Source organism: Sinocyclocheilus rhinocerous, unplaced genomic scaffold (assembly GCF_001515625.1).
Source record: "Sinocyclocheilus rhinocerous isolate Xijiao unplaced genomic scaffold, SAMN03320098_v1.1 scaffold335, whole genome shotgun sequence".
In the NCBI taxonomy this organism is placed as follows: Eukaryota; Metazoa; Chordata; class Actinopteri; order Cypriniformes; family Cyprinidae; genus Sinocyclocheilus; species Sinocyclocheilus rhinocerous.
Genome location: NW_015659708.1, coordinates 723003 through 736080, shown reverse-complemented (window position 1 = coordinate 736080; position 13078 = coordinate 723003). Strand labels below are relative to the sequence as shown.

At 37.0% G+C, this 13078-nt stretch overlaps 2 protein-coding genes across 4 annotated transcripts in view; both read left to right on the top strand.

Annotated features, from left to right (window-relative positions):
• u2af2b (U2 small nuclear RNA auxiliary factor 2b) overlaps positions 1–9914 on the top strand; it is a 12580-nt gene extending 2666 nt beyond the window's left edge. For all 3 annotated transcript variants that reach the window (XM_016532895.1, XM_016532893.1, XM_016532894.1), the window contains 9 exons: positions 2042–2148; positions 2584–2735; positions 3836–3952; positions 4037–4175; positions 4455–4534; positions 5324–5446; positions 5543–5629; positions 6690–6941; positions 9165–9914. In XM_016532895.1, the coding sequence (XP_016388381.1) occupies positions 2042–2148; positions 2584–2735; positions 3836–3952; positions 4037–4175; positions 4455–4534; positions 5324–5446; positions 5543–5629; positions 6690–6941; positions 9165–9299 (1192 nt within the window). In that variant the 3' untranslated portion in view covers positions 9300–9914. The remainder of the gene's footprint in view (positions 1–2041; positions 2149–2583; positions 2736–3835; positions 3953–4036; positions 4176–4454; positions 4535–5323; positions 5447–5542; positions 5630–6689; positions 6942–9164) is intronic.
• Positions 9915–12266: 2352 nt separating this feature from the next.
• The window catches only part of LOC107724113 (CCR4-NOT transcription complex subunit 3-like), a 20217-nt gene continuing 19405 nt past the window's right edge, over positions 12267–13078 (top strand). Inside the window, exon 1 of the mRNA XM_016532907.1 lies at positions 12267–12430. The gene's annotated coding sequence lies outside the window, so the exon portion shown is untranslated. The remainder of the gene's footprint in view (positions 12431–13078) is intronic.

The following is a 13078-nucleotide window of genomic DNA, read 5'->3' as shown; positions in this document are numbered from 1 at the left end:
ATTTTAAGTTAACTATTTCTTCCTCTTTCCAGTCACAGAGCACTTTATTTTGAGAGTTGTTTAAGTGAGAGAAAATCTGTAACATAGTCCAGATTGGGGGAATTGTAATGTTTAATCATTTCTTTTATTATGTAAATAATTTTTGCATTGAAATTTGCATAGATTTTTGTTCGTATATGCTGTCAATTATAGTTCTTGGAAAGAAAATCGAAATCGGCAAAAATCGGTATCGGCAGGTAGGCATGGACCGGTATGAGATTTTGACGGTATGATAACCGTAAGAAAAAAATTTCACGGTATCACAGTATTGTCGTTACAGCTCTAAAATGTATTCTTTTTAAATGACTGGGTAAAACAAAAACAAACAAAAAAACTTTTTTTCCGCTGAACACAATATATTTTGTTTTTGAGCAACACAGAATATTAGGAACAGTAGAATTTGTTTACTTTTTCTTTGATTTGTTTCCTAAAAATAAGACCAATAAAGACTGACATCTTTATTTAACCTAAATCTGTAAGCTCTGAATGAGACGCAGATTCACTCTCTGACAGCAGGAGGCGCTCATGGAACACCAGATACAGTATTTCCTTGGTTACAGCCATAAACAAAGCAGCACTGTGCTGAAACACTGCTTTAAACTATACAGAGACAAGATGAAAAGAAAATACCACGTAAACTTTTCTGAAGACAGTCAGTTCCCCTCAGAAACACATTCATATAAACCCCCAAATACGAGTTGCTTGCAATAAGACAAAAAACGTCCGGTTGCCGATCGCGTAAGTTCCAGGGGCAGCCGTCCTACACACACGTGACTGACCGCTCGCTCGCACCAACAGGAGGAGGAGAGTCGTGTTACTCTCTACACTGCACTGAACCTGAGGGATTCCTAGACTTTCAGTCTTTGAGGAGACATGAAAAACAGTGCATTCCGCAGGAACGGTATAACGGAAAATATTAGTGGTTTTGAAACCGTGAAATTTTCAAATCGCGGTATACCTTGAAACCGGTAATCGGCCCATGCCTTTCGGCAGGTCACACTTCCAAAAAATTGGAAATCGGCTAAGAAAATTGCAATCGGTGCATCTCTAAAACAAATATGTGGGTGGATTTTGATGTGATAGGACAAGAGAAGATGGTCTTTTCACTGGAGGAAGCATTATTATGGACTATATTTTGCTTAATAATGGATTTGTTTCTTACAAACATGCAGCTTTTTGCTTCAAAAGATGATATTGGTTGAATGGAGTCAAACAGCTGATAAAAACCTCGCAATAATCCACAAGTAAACCCTTTTTATTTAAAAGGTTTTAATCAGCTGTTTGGACTCTCATCCTGACGGCACCCATTCACTGCAGAGGATCCATTGGTGAGCAAATGATGCAATGTTAAATTTCCCAAAATCTGTTCCAATGAAGAAACAAACTCATCTACATCTTGGATGGCCTGAGGGTAAGTAAATTTAAGCCAATTTTAATTTGTGAACTGTTCTTTTAAAAGCCTTCTCTGTGTGTGGTATTATTATGTTAGGTAAAATCTTTTTAATAAGGGCTAATTGTAACAATTGTAGGTTATTATTATGCAGTTTTTTTTATTTTGTGCTTTTGATTCCTCTACTTTTCACTAGGATTTTGAGGCATAATATAAAATATAATAAAATGTCTTAGCTCTGTCAGATAAAAATTCATCCTTATCATATTCTTGATAACTTGCTCAAGGACTCCTCTCTGTGCCAATCACAACAGGCTTGGCCAGCTGACCAATCAGAGCAGAGTAGGCTTATGGAAGGGAGGGGTTTGCTCCGAACTTGCTTGGAACGAATCGTTTCGAAATCTTTGGCAAATGACTCTAATATTAAATGTATATTCTGAGAAAATTACAATGTTTTCTGACCTTAGATGCATTTAAACCTGTTGTAGGGGACTCCAACACAATATTAGGACACTTTAAAATACCATATTACCTGCTCTTTAATATACCAGTTAGATACAAATGAATTAACTTCAGTACTTTTCTTTTTCTCTCTGCCCTTCTGTAAATCAGCCGTTCTCCTCACCGGGAGAAAAAGAAGATAAAAATTAAGAAGTATTGGGATGTACCGCCTCCTGGCTTTGAACATATTACACCCATGCAGTACAAGGCAATGCAAGGTGAGGGACATGACATAAAACATTACCCTGTGTCCATTCATTAGAGTAGAGGTGTGTGTGATACCGGTTGCAAAGATTCACAGAAATGTGTAGAAAGCTCTAAATGACTGTTAAAACAAAAATTTTATTTTTAAAATGTCCTTTTATTATTTCTTAGTAGGATTTTTAAATCGCTTTCCATAATTCTATAATCATGCTATATATTATCAACTTAACATTTTTCAGAATATTGGAGTTTTTTAATTTTTTTTATTATCACCCACACCTATCACTAAGTATGATTTATTCTGTTCCTTGCTTTCTGTGTTTATTGTATTTATTTATTTTGGTTCAATTATTATTATTTTTTTAACAAACATCTCCTGATAATAACAAAATAAGTTAATCATTCGTGTTTTGTTGTTAATGCAGTTATTTTCTCTGTCTCTCCCTCAGCTGCTGGTCAGATCCCCACTACAGCTTTGCTGCCCACCATAACGCCAGACGGCCTGGCAGTAACGCCGACCCCGGTACCCGTAGTGGGCAGTCAGATGACTCGCCAGGCTCGCAGACTTTACGTTGGCAACATCCCATTTGGCATCACAGAGGTGTTAAATGAACACTATTCACATACTAGAATTCCTCTGCAGGGCTTTGGAGAACAGATCCACATAGAGAACACTGGCACGATTAAATGTATTATGCAGAAGCATATTGTATATTAAATTTCCTCTGTTTTTACGTTTAGATTGCACTTGCCATTATTCATTGCTCACTTAAATTTAATCTTTAAAGGGGTCATATGACGTTGCTAAAAAAGAACATTATTAAAACCATGTCTGCATTTGTGATCGGAGAAACAACAAGCCTACTCTACACTGCTCAAAACTCGCGTTTGAATCATCAGTGGCAAATCCTTTAAATATGTAAACGTACTTACGTTTACATATTAACGTACATGTAAACGTACTTACTTTATAGAAACAGCCTTTGTGCACAGAAGCATTGTAGGCTACTGGTTCAGGAAACAGTCCTCATCCTCCATAAATATTTGGGTTGAACTGTTCCGGAACAGTGTTGTAAATACAACTTAACCACTGATTTCTAGTTGTGTCCTCTTTTGGAAGGCCAAACAAAGTAGTTTCGCTTTCATACCGAAACACACAGCGTCTCCACAACATGGCGGTGGCGGCAGCAGCAACAATACTACAGCGAGAATCAAAGTTACGCCTTCTTTCTTTGCATAAACATTTGGGCGGTGTTATGCAAATCTTCCCACATAGTGACGTAGATATGTGGGGGCGTGTTAGAACGAGCCGTTTTAGGTAGGCGTGGCTGACTCTTAACTTTTATAAAGAATATCTCTTTGGATTTGAGACTTTAGACTTTGCAACTTTACAGATCTTCTTTATGCACCAAGAGCTTGTAACACTCCAAAGAGAAAGGAAAACTTGAAATCGCATCATATGACCCCTTTAAGAACACTTATAATTTAATAACACTGTTAGATGTACTGTTTAGAAAGTCTTATTTAATCTAATCTAAAGTTGTTTTCAGTGTGATTTTTCTTGTTTATTTAGACAAACTATAAATAGTGAACACTTTAATATATACCATTTTAATAAGTTATTGTTCACAACATGAAATTAAATATCTGAAAGAAAAAAAAAACACTTTCTGTAGCTCACTTATAATTCTTCTTCCTCAGGAATCTATGATGGACTTCTTCAATGCCCAAATGAGACTCGGCGGTCTGAATCAGGCCCCAGGAAACCCTGTCCTCGCTGTCCAGATTAACCAGGACAAGAACTTTGCTTTTCTTGAGGTGAGAAATGCCTATGTTCACTGACAGAGGCTTATATTGCTAATGAATAGGTAAGCTGGGTTCCTTACAATTTTCCTCCTTCAGTTCCGATCGGTGGATGAAACCACGCAGGCCATGGCATTTGATGGCATCAACTTCCAGGCGCAGAGTTTAAAGATTCGCCGGCCGCATGACTATCAGCCATTACCTGGCATGAGCGAGAGCCCCAGCGTATATGTCCCGGGTAAGCAGACTTTACATTTCCCTCTTTACTCTGAGATCTCGGATCACAACAAACATGCCATTTTCCTTTGATTACAAATAGCTTCAGCATACGTTTGTATTACATTTGCATTTCCAGGTGAATAAATTTTATTTAAACTTGACCCTAAGAAAATTAGGCTGTTACCAGGCTGTTATTTCTATTCTCTTCATTTCAACCCTCTCATTTTGTTCTTTCAGTCTATTATTTTCTTCTGCCAGTCAGTTGTCTGTTAATGGCTGTTCTCCATCTGCTCCACAGGTGTGGTGTCCACTGTTGTACCAGACTCTATTAACAAGCTTTTCATTGGTGGTTTGCCAAACTATCTCAATGACGACCAGGTTGGTTACAAATGGTTTCTAGTAGAAAGTCTATATAACATCTGAAAAAATGTTTAATAAAATTAAACTGTAAACTAAAATATGTATCAGAGCATATTTTAGCAAATTTTATTAAGTCTTTTTAGATAAAAAGCCTAATATACCATGAAAACATAGTTACTTTTTATTGTAAAGAAGAGAAACAAAAAACCATTTATTAAATCTAAACCAGTAGATTTTAACCATGGGAACCGAGGCCCATTAAGGAACTTTTTTTTTTTTTTTAATCCGTACTCTTTAATTCTTATCCAGTAAATCATGAACAACTGGAAGTGTCATGCGGCCTTCAAATATTGTTGTGGACAATATGGGGCCTTGGGGTCATAAAGGTTGAGGTTGAGAATCAGTGAACTAAACTGCAGAAAATGAGTAAGTTATATTGAAAAAATGAGCTAGTAGGATAGATTGCATTATTCCTAAACACCATAAGAACTAACAATAATATGTGGTAAATTTTGCCCAGATTGTGATTGTCTTGGCTATGTGTATTCTCTTCAGTCCCACATGAGAAATGAGCAGCAATAGTTAATTTTTTTTAAAAGTACCTAATTATTTGTGGCACAGGTTGTTTTGTGACAGCAAGGTGATACATGCATATTTGACACAAGCAAACTCACAGCAGAAAATGGTAATGGAAAAGCTGAAATGTTTTTGGCACAAAACACACAAAACTTTTTTTTTTTCTGTTGCTTTTTCCTGCTTATGTTAGGTGTGATATAGCAATTTGAATTGATTTTTTTATGTCCTCAGGTTAAAGAGTTGTTAACTTCTTTTGGACCTCTCAAAGCCTTTAATTTGGTTAAGGACAGCGCTACCGGCCTCTCAAAGGGCTACGCTTTCTGTGAATATGTGGATGTTAACATCAATGATCAGGTGAGTTGGCATGGTTAGATTTTCCACAGAATCCATGGATTTTAACATCCTTTGGCCCACTTTAACAAAGTTAATCTCTTAATAATTTTTTTCCAGGCTATTGCAGGACTGAATGGTATGCAGTTAGCAGATAAGAAGCTGCTGGTTCAGAGGGCAAGTGTAGGATCGAAAAATGCCACACTGGTGAGCATGGAGTTCAACTTAAAATATTTTGTATATTGTTTTAAAACATACATTCAGAATCCTTTTTAATTTCTTAATACACTACTGCTCAAAGGTTTGTGGTCAGTAAAATTTGTTTAATTTGAAAGTCCCTTATGCTCACTAAAGCCACATATATTTGATTGAAAATACTATAAAAAAAAAAAAAAGTAAAAGTGAAATATCATTACAATTTAAAATAACTGCTTTCTATTTTAATATATTTTTAAATGTCTTTTTTTCTGTAATGTAAAGCTGAATTTCAGCTGCCATTACTCTTCAGCCTTCAGTGTCAAATTATCTTTTGGAAATCATTAATATGCTGATTTGCTGCACAAGAAACATTTATTATTATCAATGTTGAAAACCAATGTGCTGCTTAATATGCTTTGATAAATAGTAAGTTAAAAAAAAACATTTATTTGAAGTATTTCTAACAATATAAATGAGTGTGGCTCTGATACGGTCACTGAAGCTGATTGCGGCCACTCAATGCTTGTGTTTGTTTTTATACAGTCTATGTTTTATTCCAGCCGCGCCACGCACTTTTCTGAAGCGGCTCTCTTTGCTGCTTCTGTAAAGATACACGCATAAGCCTCCTTTGAATAAATATAGCCAAAATCCCACCAAAATCCATTGCCATGACTTATCGAGAGAGGCAAAAGGTTACGTTTAAGTCTCATAACATTGGTTAATGGAAACGCCGTCATTTCGCAATACTTTTTTATCGACATTTATAAAAGATCGCCAACGTTTTGCGCAAATCTGTAATGGAAACGCGCCTACTGTCACTTCTGAACAGTTTAATGCATCTTTTCTGAATAAAGTTTTAATTTCCTTCCAAAAAATTACTGACCCAAAACCTTTGAAAGGTAGTGTATATATTCCTGGTCTCATCTGTGCATGTTGTTCCAAAAAAAGTCTTTAATCAAAGTGTAGGCAGCACTTCCTAGGAAAACCTTGATGAGTGAGCTCATTATTTTAAATGAGAATTTTTTTCTCAAGCTGTCTTTCTTTTTTTCCTTTCACTAACCCTTTGTAGACAAGTATAAATGAGACTCCAGTGACGTTGCAAGTGCCGGGGCTGATGACGAACCCCATGGTGCAGATGGGCGGTGTTCCCACCGAGGTCCTGTGCCTGATGAACATGGTGGCTCCAGAGGAGCTCCTGGACGATGAGGAGTATGAGGAGATAGTTGACGACGTCAGGGAAGAGTGCTCCAAATACGGCCAGGTCAAGAGCATAGAGATTCCCCGGCCTGTTGATGGCCTTGATGTCCCTGGAACCGGCAAGGTAAGCTTTACCAAACCAGCTCAAGTGATGGATGGGGGCCATGGACTTGGTCAAACTTTGCGGTTCCTCAGTCCTTACGTAGGTGCTGATTAAAGCAGGGGTTCCCAAACTTTTCCATTCCACGACCCACCTAGACAAGTATAATCTATTTCACGACCCACCAAAATATTTGAGATAAAAAAAAATTTGACATTAGCCTACTTTAAGCTTAATCTTAATTAAAAGTATAATATGGCAGAAATTATTTATTTAAGAAAAATAACCATTTTATTTTATTGTACAACTGAAAAATTTCACTACTAATATTTACGTTTTAATTTCTGTTTACAGATGTTAAAATATGAAACATGTCCATAAAAACTTTAAACACGCTCACTCCGGTGAACTGTAATACGCTGTGAGTGTTGTTAAACTCATCGCGAGGTTCAGCGCAGAAAATGCATTCATGCTCCTTCCGTGTGTGTAGGGGAGAGCGAATAATAAATAGGGGACGGGGAGAAATAATAAACAGATGTGCCTCATTTTAAATAAACACTAAAAACTGAGATGACAAATTTACTTCAGTCAGAAACGTACTTTTGAAATGGTTAAATAAATGTTCAGCAATATCTTCAAAATATTTTTTAACTTTGGCACGTTTTTCTCTATATAGAGATGATATGGCAAGTAAATAATACGGAGTTTTGTAAATATTGTTATGCTAGCGTGTGGAAATGTTTAAATCGCGTAGCGTTACAATTAACCCCACGTTTGTGCCCCACTCGGCCTGTACATGTGAAATGCTTTTTACAGCCAGTTTCTTTATTGGTAGGTAGCCAAATGCATAAGGAACGAAAACAGCGCCGAGTTCAAACAGACGATAGAAATGAATGAACATACCTTAAACAGTTTTCGTAACATTTGAATTTTCAATGGATGCAATCTCATGCAGAATATACAGCGCAGTGAAGTGAGCGAGTTTTTTCCTATTAATAATGTGTACCGATCGAGCCTTTTAATAATGACGTCGCTCTGAGACCCTTACTGTTATTACAACTTGTGCGCACTTTAAAACATGCAATGCACGTTTTAAATCGCGGACTTCAATTGGGATTCAAAAATCGCACTAAGAATATTGCAATTCGTAATTAATGTTGGAATATCGTGCAGCCCTAGACTGAACTGTGTGAGTGTGTGTGTCATTGAAACTCAAATTTAGCTGCAGCCAAGTGACTTTGTGCGACCCACCTTGTCCCACTCTGTGACCCACAAGTGGATCGCGACCCACAGTTTGAAAACCCCTGGATTAAAGGGTTAGTTCACCCAAAAATGAAAATTCTGTCATTAATTACTCACCCTCATGTCATTTCAAACCCGCAAGACCTTCGTTCATCTTCGGAACACAAATTAAGATATTTTTGATGGAATCTGAGAGCTGTCTGACCCTGCATTGGGTCATAGGGCACACAACTGAAATGTTCCCAAGTCCAGAAACGTAGCAAGGAGATCTGTAAAATAATCCATGCGACATCAGTGGTTCAGCCGCAATTACACGAAACTACGAGAATACTTTTTGTGCGCAAAAGAAGAAAAAAAAAGAAGACTTTATTCAACAATTCGTCTCCTCCGAATCACCCTGGTGCCATTTTGGAGAATATCTGCTGGACGTAAAGAGCATATGCTATTCTGTGTCAGCTGCGTCACGCGGATATGTTGTTTTCATTCAAATCAAAGCACAAACAACGTAGGAAACAGATTCTGCGTGACGCAGCTGACACAGAACAGCATACGTTGTTTACATCCAGCTGATATTCTCCAAAATGGCACCAGGGTGATGCGGAGGAGACGAATTGTTGAATAAAGTCGTTTTTTTTTTTTTCTTTTGCGCACAAAGTATTCTCGTAGCTTCGTATAATTGCGGATGAACCACTGATGTCACATGGATTATTTTACAGATCTCCTTGCTACATTTCTGGACTTGGGAACATTTCAGTTGCGTTGCTGTCTATGCAGGGTCAGACAGCTCTCAGATTCCATCAAAAATATCTTAATTTGTGTTCCGAAGATGAACGAAGGTCTTACGGGTTTGAAACGACACAAGGGTGAGTAATTAATGACAGAATTTTCATTTTTGGGTGAACTAACCCTTTAAAGCACTTTGACTTCAAACCCTCCACCAATGAACATCTGGTAGCGCTACACAAACATACACAATCCATCTCACGATCTGTTTTATTTTTCCAGATCTTCGTGGAGTTCACATCTGTTTTCGACTCCCAGAAAGCAATGCAGGCCTTAACAGGGAGAAAGTTCGCCAACAGGGTGGTGGTGACCAAGTACTGCGATCCAGATGCTTACCACCGCCGAGAGTTCTGGTAGAGGAAGAGAGCAAGAAAAATAGGATGGAGGAGTAGCAGCTTTGCGATAATAACTCATAAAAAGAGTGAGAAATTGAGGCAGAGATGACAAAAGGGGGAACATTTTTTTTTGTACTCTTTAAAAAAAAATAATAATAAATCCAAAGGTGAATGGTCTGTTTTTTTTTTTTCTCTCTCTCTGGCTGAGATGATTTGTGAGCAATTATGGGAGGGCTTTTGCTTTCATTTGTATTTTAAGAACATTAGCGGGAGAGATTCTGTTATACTGATTATACTTATTCTGTTAATAAAATTACTATTTTTTAATTGTATACTGAAACAAATGATGTAAAATCGTGACCATCAGAGAAGACGAAATAACAATTGATACCCAACCAAATGTTCATATTAGCCAGGTAATTCAAATGAAAACCTCATATTTCAGTCTCTTTCCTTGTTTTTATCTCTTTTTATTTCTCATTTGAATATCCCACTGTGACGGACCCTTCTCGGAAGTCATTCGTCTTCTCTGTTGGCCAACTGACCACGTCTCCCTCCCATTTTGTAGCTTTTTGCAGTTCATATCTCCAGGTATTAGACCGTCCCAGTTTTTGTCTGGTTTTGTTCTTAAACTTAGTCTCTTCCATACATATCACCAACCTATTAGACGGTGATGGCATTTGTCCAGTGTGGCACCTTTTCTGTATGTGTGATGTTTTTTTTTGTTTTTTTTCTCAGTATAATCACTTTTGATAATAAAACTCTTGGAAGTATGATCAGTTGTGAATCTGGTTGTCATTGATTTGTGAGACGCTGCATGCTACTCTGTTAAGAAGCAATATGTAGCATTTTTGTACTTTATTTTTGGCCGGTCACATGCCTAGTTTTTAAACTGAACCAATATTTTCTTCATCTTGGGTCTATGTATAAACATCTATTCCCTCTGCACATCATCTTTGGAGTATGTTTTATGCTGCTTATTGCTTTTTACATAGTACAGCACTATCAGACTTGTATATTTGCTGATTTATTAAAATAGAACTATGACCATTTAGTGAATGCTAATACCTGAAATCAGTAAATGGAAAAAATACACTCATATACCACAAGTGTCTATAATCAATGACAGATTTTCGAATGTTTTTCATTTAAGGGCTTTTTAGCGTTACCTTTTCCAAAGCCACTGAAGTTTGTTTGCTTGTGGAGGTCGTGATTGCTTCATCATACTCTCGTAGCTTGTTATAGGACATCAGATTGAACTGGGATGTATTGAGATGCCGTGGAGGGACTGTGGTAGTTGTATTGAACAGGTTTTATGAAGTCTTGTGAGTCGGAACCAAAGTTAATCACTTCTTTCTCCCTCTCTTTCTCGATGTAAAGCTGAAGGGTTTATCACTGCCATGCAGCAACCTGCTGCAAACACTTTTTTTACTTGTTTACTTTACCTGAATAGGCCTATTGTGTGTTTTTATGTCAGCTTGGACAATTATGTTCATAGTGTGTTGATATGTCTGTTTTCGTCTCAATCTCTCTGTTCATTGAATAAGTTTGGTAATGTCTTGATTTTCTTATGCAAACAGTAGTAAAAGGCTTTTACAATCAACAGTCTTTTAATGGAATAGTTTTTTAAAGCATTTAAAAAGCAGCAAAAAGCATCTTATTTGAGAAAGTTGCTCATATTTTCCAAATGATTTCAAGATGTAGTCCTAAAAGCAGAGCATAAATCATCAGCAAATGAAAGTATTTATTAATATTTTGAATTAGCTTAGTATTTTATATGTTAAAGGTCCCCTGAAATGAAACACGCAGCGTTACTCTGTGTTGACGTCATTTTAACAAACAGGAAGACAGGGCGGGACATATCAAGCACCCCGCCCCCTTTTAAAATAGCCAATAGCGTTCGTTTATATCACAGCTTGGGCTAGAGCCGTTGAGCTCCGTAAAGCCGCATTTGACAGGGTATGCCAGCCACAATCTCATCCATATTGTTATAAAATATAGCATTCTGTGTAGAATTCAAAAATGTCTTAAACCTTAAGACTAACATATTGATACTAACACCCAAAAAACTTTAATTTTGATTTCATGGGGACTTTAGGTTTTAATAATTGTAATTTTTATTCTTTTTTTAACATAGCTTGATTTTTACTTCACTTTTAGTCGTTTTAATGCATTAACATTTTTCAATTTAGCATTTCTATTTTTTTGTTGGTTTTTCAGCTAGCATTTACATTTTCCTTTTACTTTTAACAATAACAATGTTGAAGATTTGAAATTCGGGTTAATTTGGCATGTCAGAGGAATCTGGTGTGTTACTAATTAATAACAGTAAAGAGTTAAAGGTAAATATATTTGGAATATATATTTAGAATTATCTTTTTGACTAAATATTTTTAATAATAATTATTATTATTATTTATTAAATATTTTTGCATTCATTAAAGCAGATCTGATGTACTATGTTTACATTTTATTCACTTTTTATTCACTTTTGTGGACTTCACTTCATAGTAGATGCGTAACAATCATGACTGATACTTTTGAGTAACTGAGCAGCACCTACAAATGTTGGTCTAAATGATGAAGGCTAGTGTTTAGAAATTATTTCACAGGTTTTTCCAGTCTCATGAGCTTTTATATTGCTAAATCCCATCCGTTTCCCAAGCAAGCTGGTTACAAACATCACTGCACTGATGGTGAGCAGCATCTTAGATTCTAAAACTTGCAAACAGTGCTTTGAAACTACGCTTTCTTTTGCTAGAAGCGTAATACATTAGTACAGAATAGTACTTACTAGGCCATATAATAAGTCGGAAATTTTCAAGACATCCCGGTACACCTTTAACCTCTATATACACCAACCATCAGTCGCTATGCACGGAAGCTGTCAAGCACTGCGAGTAGATCGACAGCTCCTCTTATCCAATGAGAGAAAAGAACTGATGGCTGGTACCCAATGACGTTTTAGTGGGCGGGGCCACAAGCCTCCAGCGCACCAGCGGAGGAGGTGTTCCTGGCGGCCATCTTTGATGCGAGAAGTGATTGTTTGGCGAATAGAAATAATAGGAAATAAAAATATAGCGTGAAAAGTTGGGGAATTGTGGTGGAACAGAAGGGGCTGTTAAAAGGAAGATTGAAACTCAGGAAAACCAGGTAAAACATCCTCGCAGCGTGGGAGCGTCACTCCAATTACGTGCAGCTTTTTTTCTTTTCCTTTCCAATTTGTATCCCAGCCAAAAAAAGCTCGAGCCGGTCGCGTTGTCCTTTTTGCAAAATCATAGACATGTATTTACAAATCAAGTATAATGGGAACACAGAATGATCTTGCAGAGAGCTTTACTGAGCTGACTGCTGTAACCGAACGCAACCAGGGTTTAAAGGCTGAACGAATGACTGACAGCCACAGCGGAGAAAAGAGTTTGTGTGAACTTTAATGCAAGGTTAAATAAATTAAATATTCATATGTAGCTCACATTAAGCTACCGTATGGCTTTAGAAGTAACACAGAATAATTCGCACAATCGGGGGAAAAAAGATTTGGATCGGCCCTCTCTGACCGATACCCGATCCGAGAAAAATGGCACTATCGGAGCCGATACCCGATATGAATATCAGATCGGCGCATCCCTTGTACAGCATCTAACAGGCATGTTGTTGGTTTAGATGCAGTGATAAGTTTATGTAGCTCATTCTGTCCTATATTTGTAAAGCACTGCAGTTTTTCTTTGGGTGCGATGAATGAAGCTGAAGTACTAGACGATGTAGAATCTAAATTTGTTATTGTATTTCTGATGTTATCTA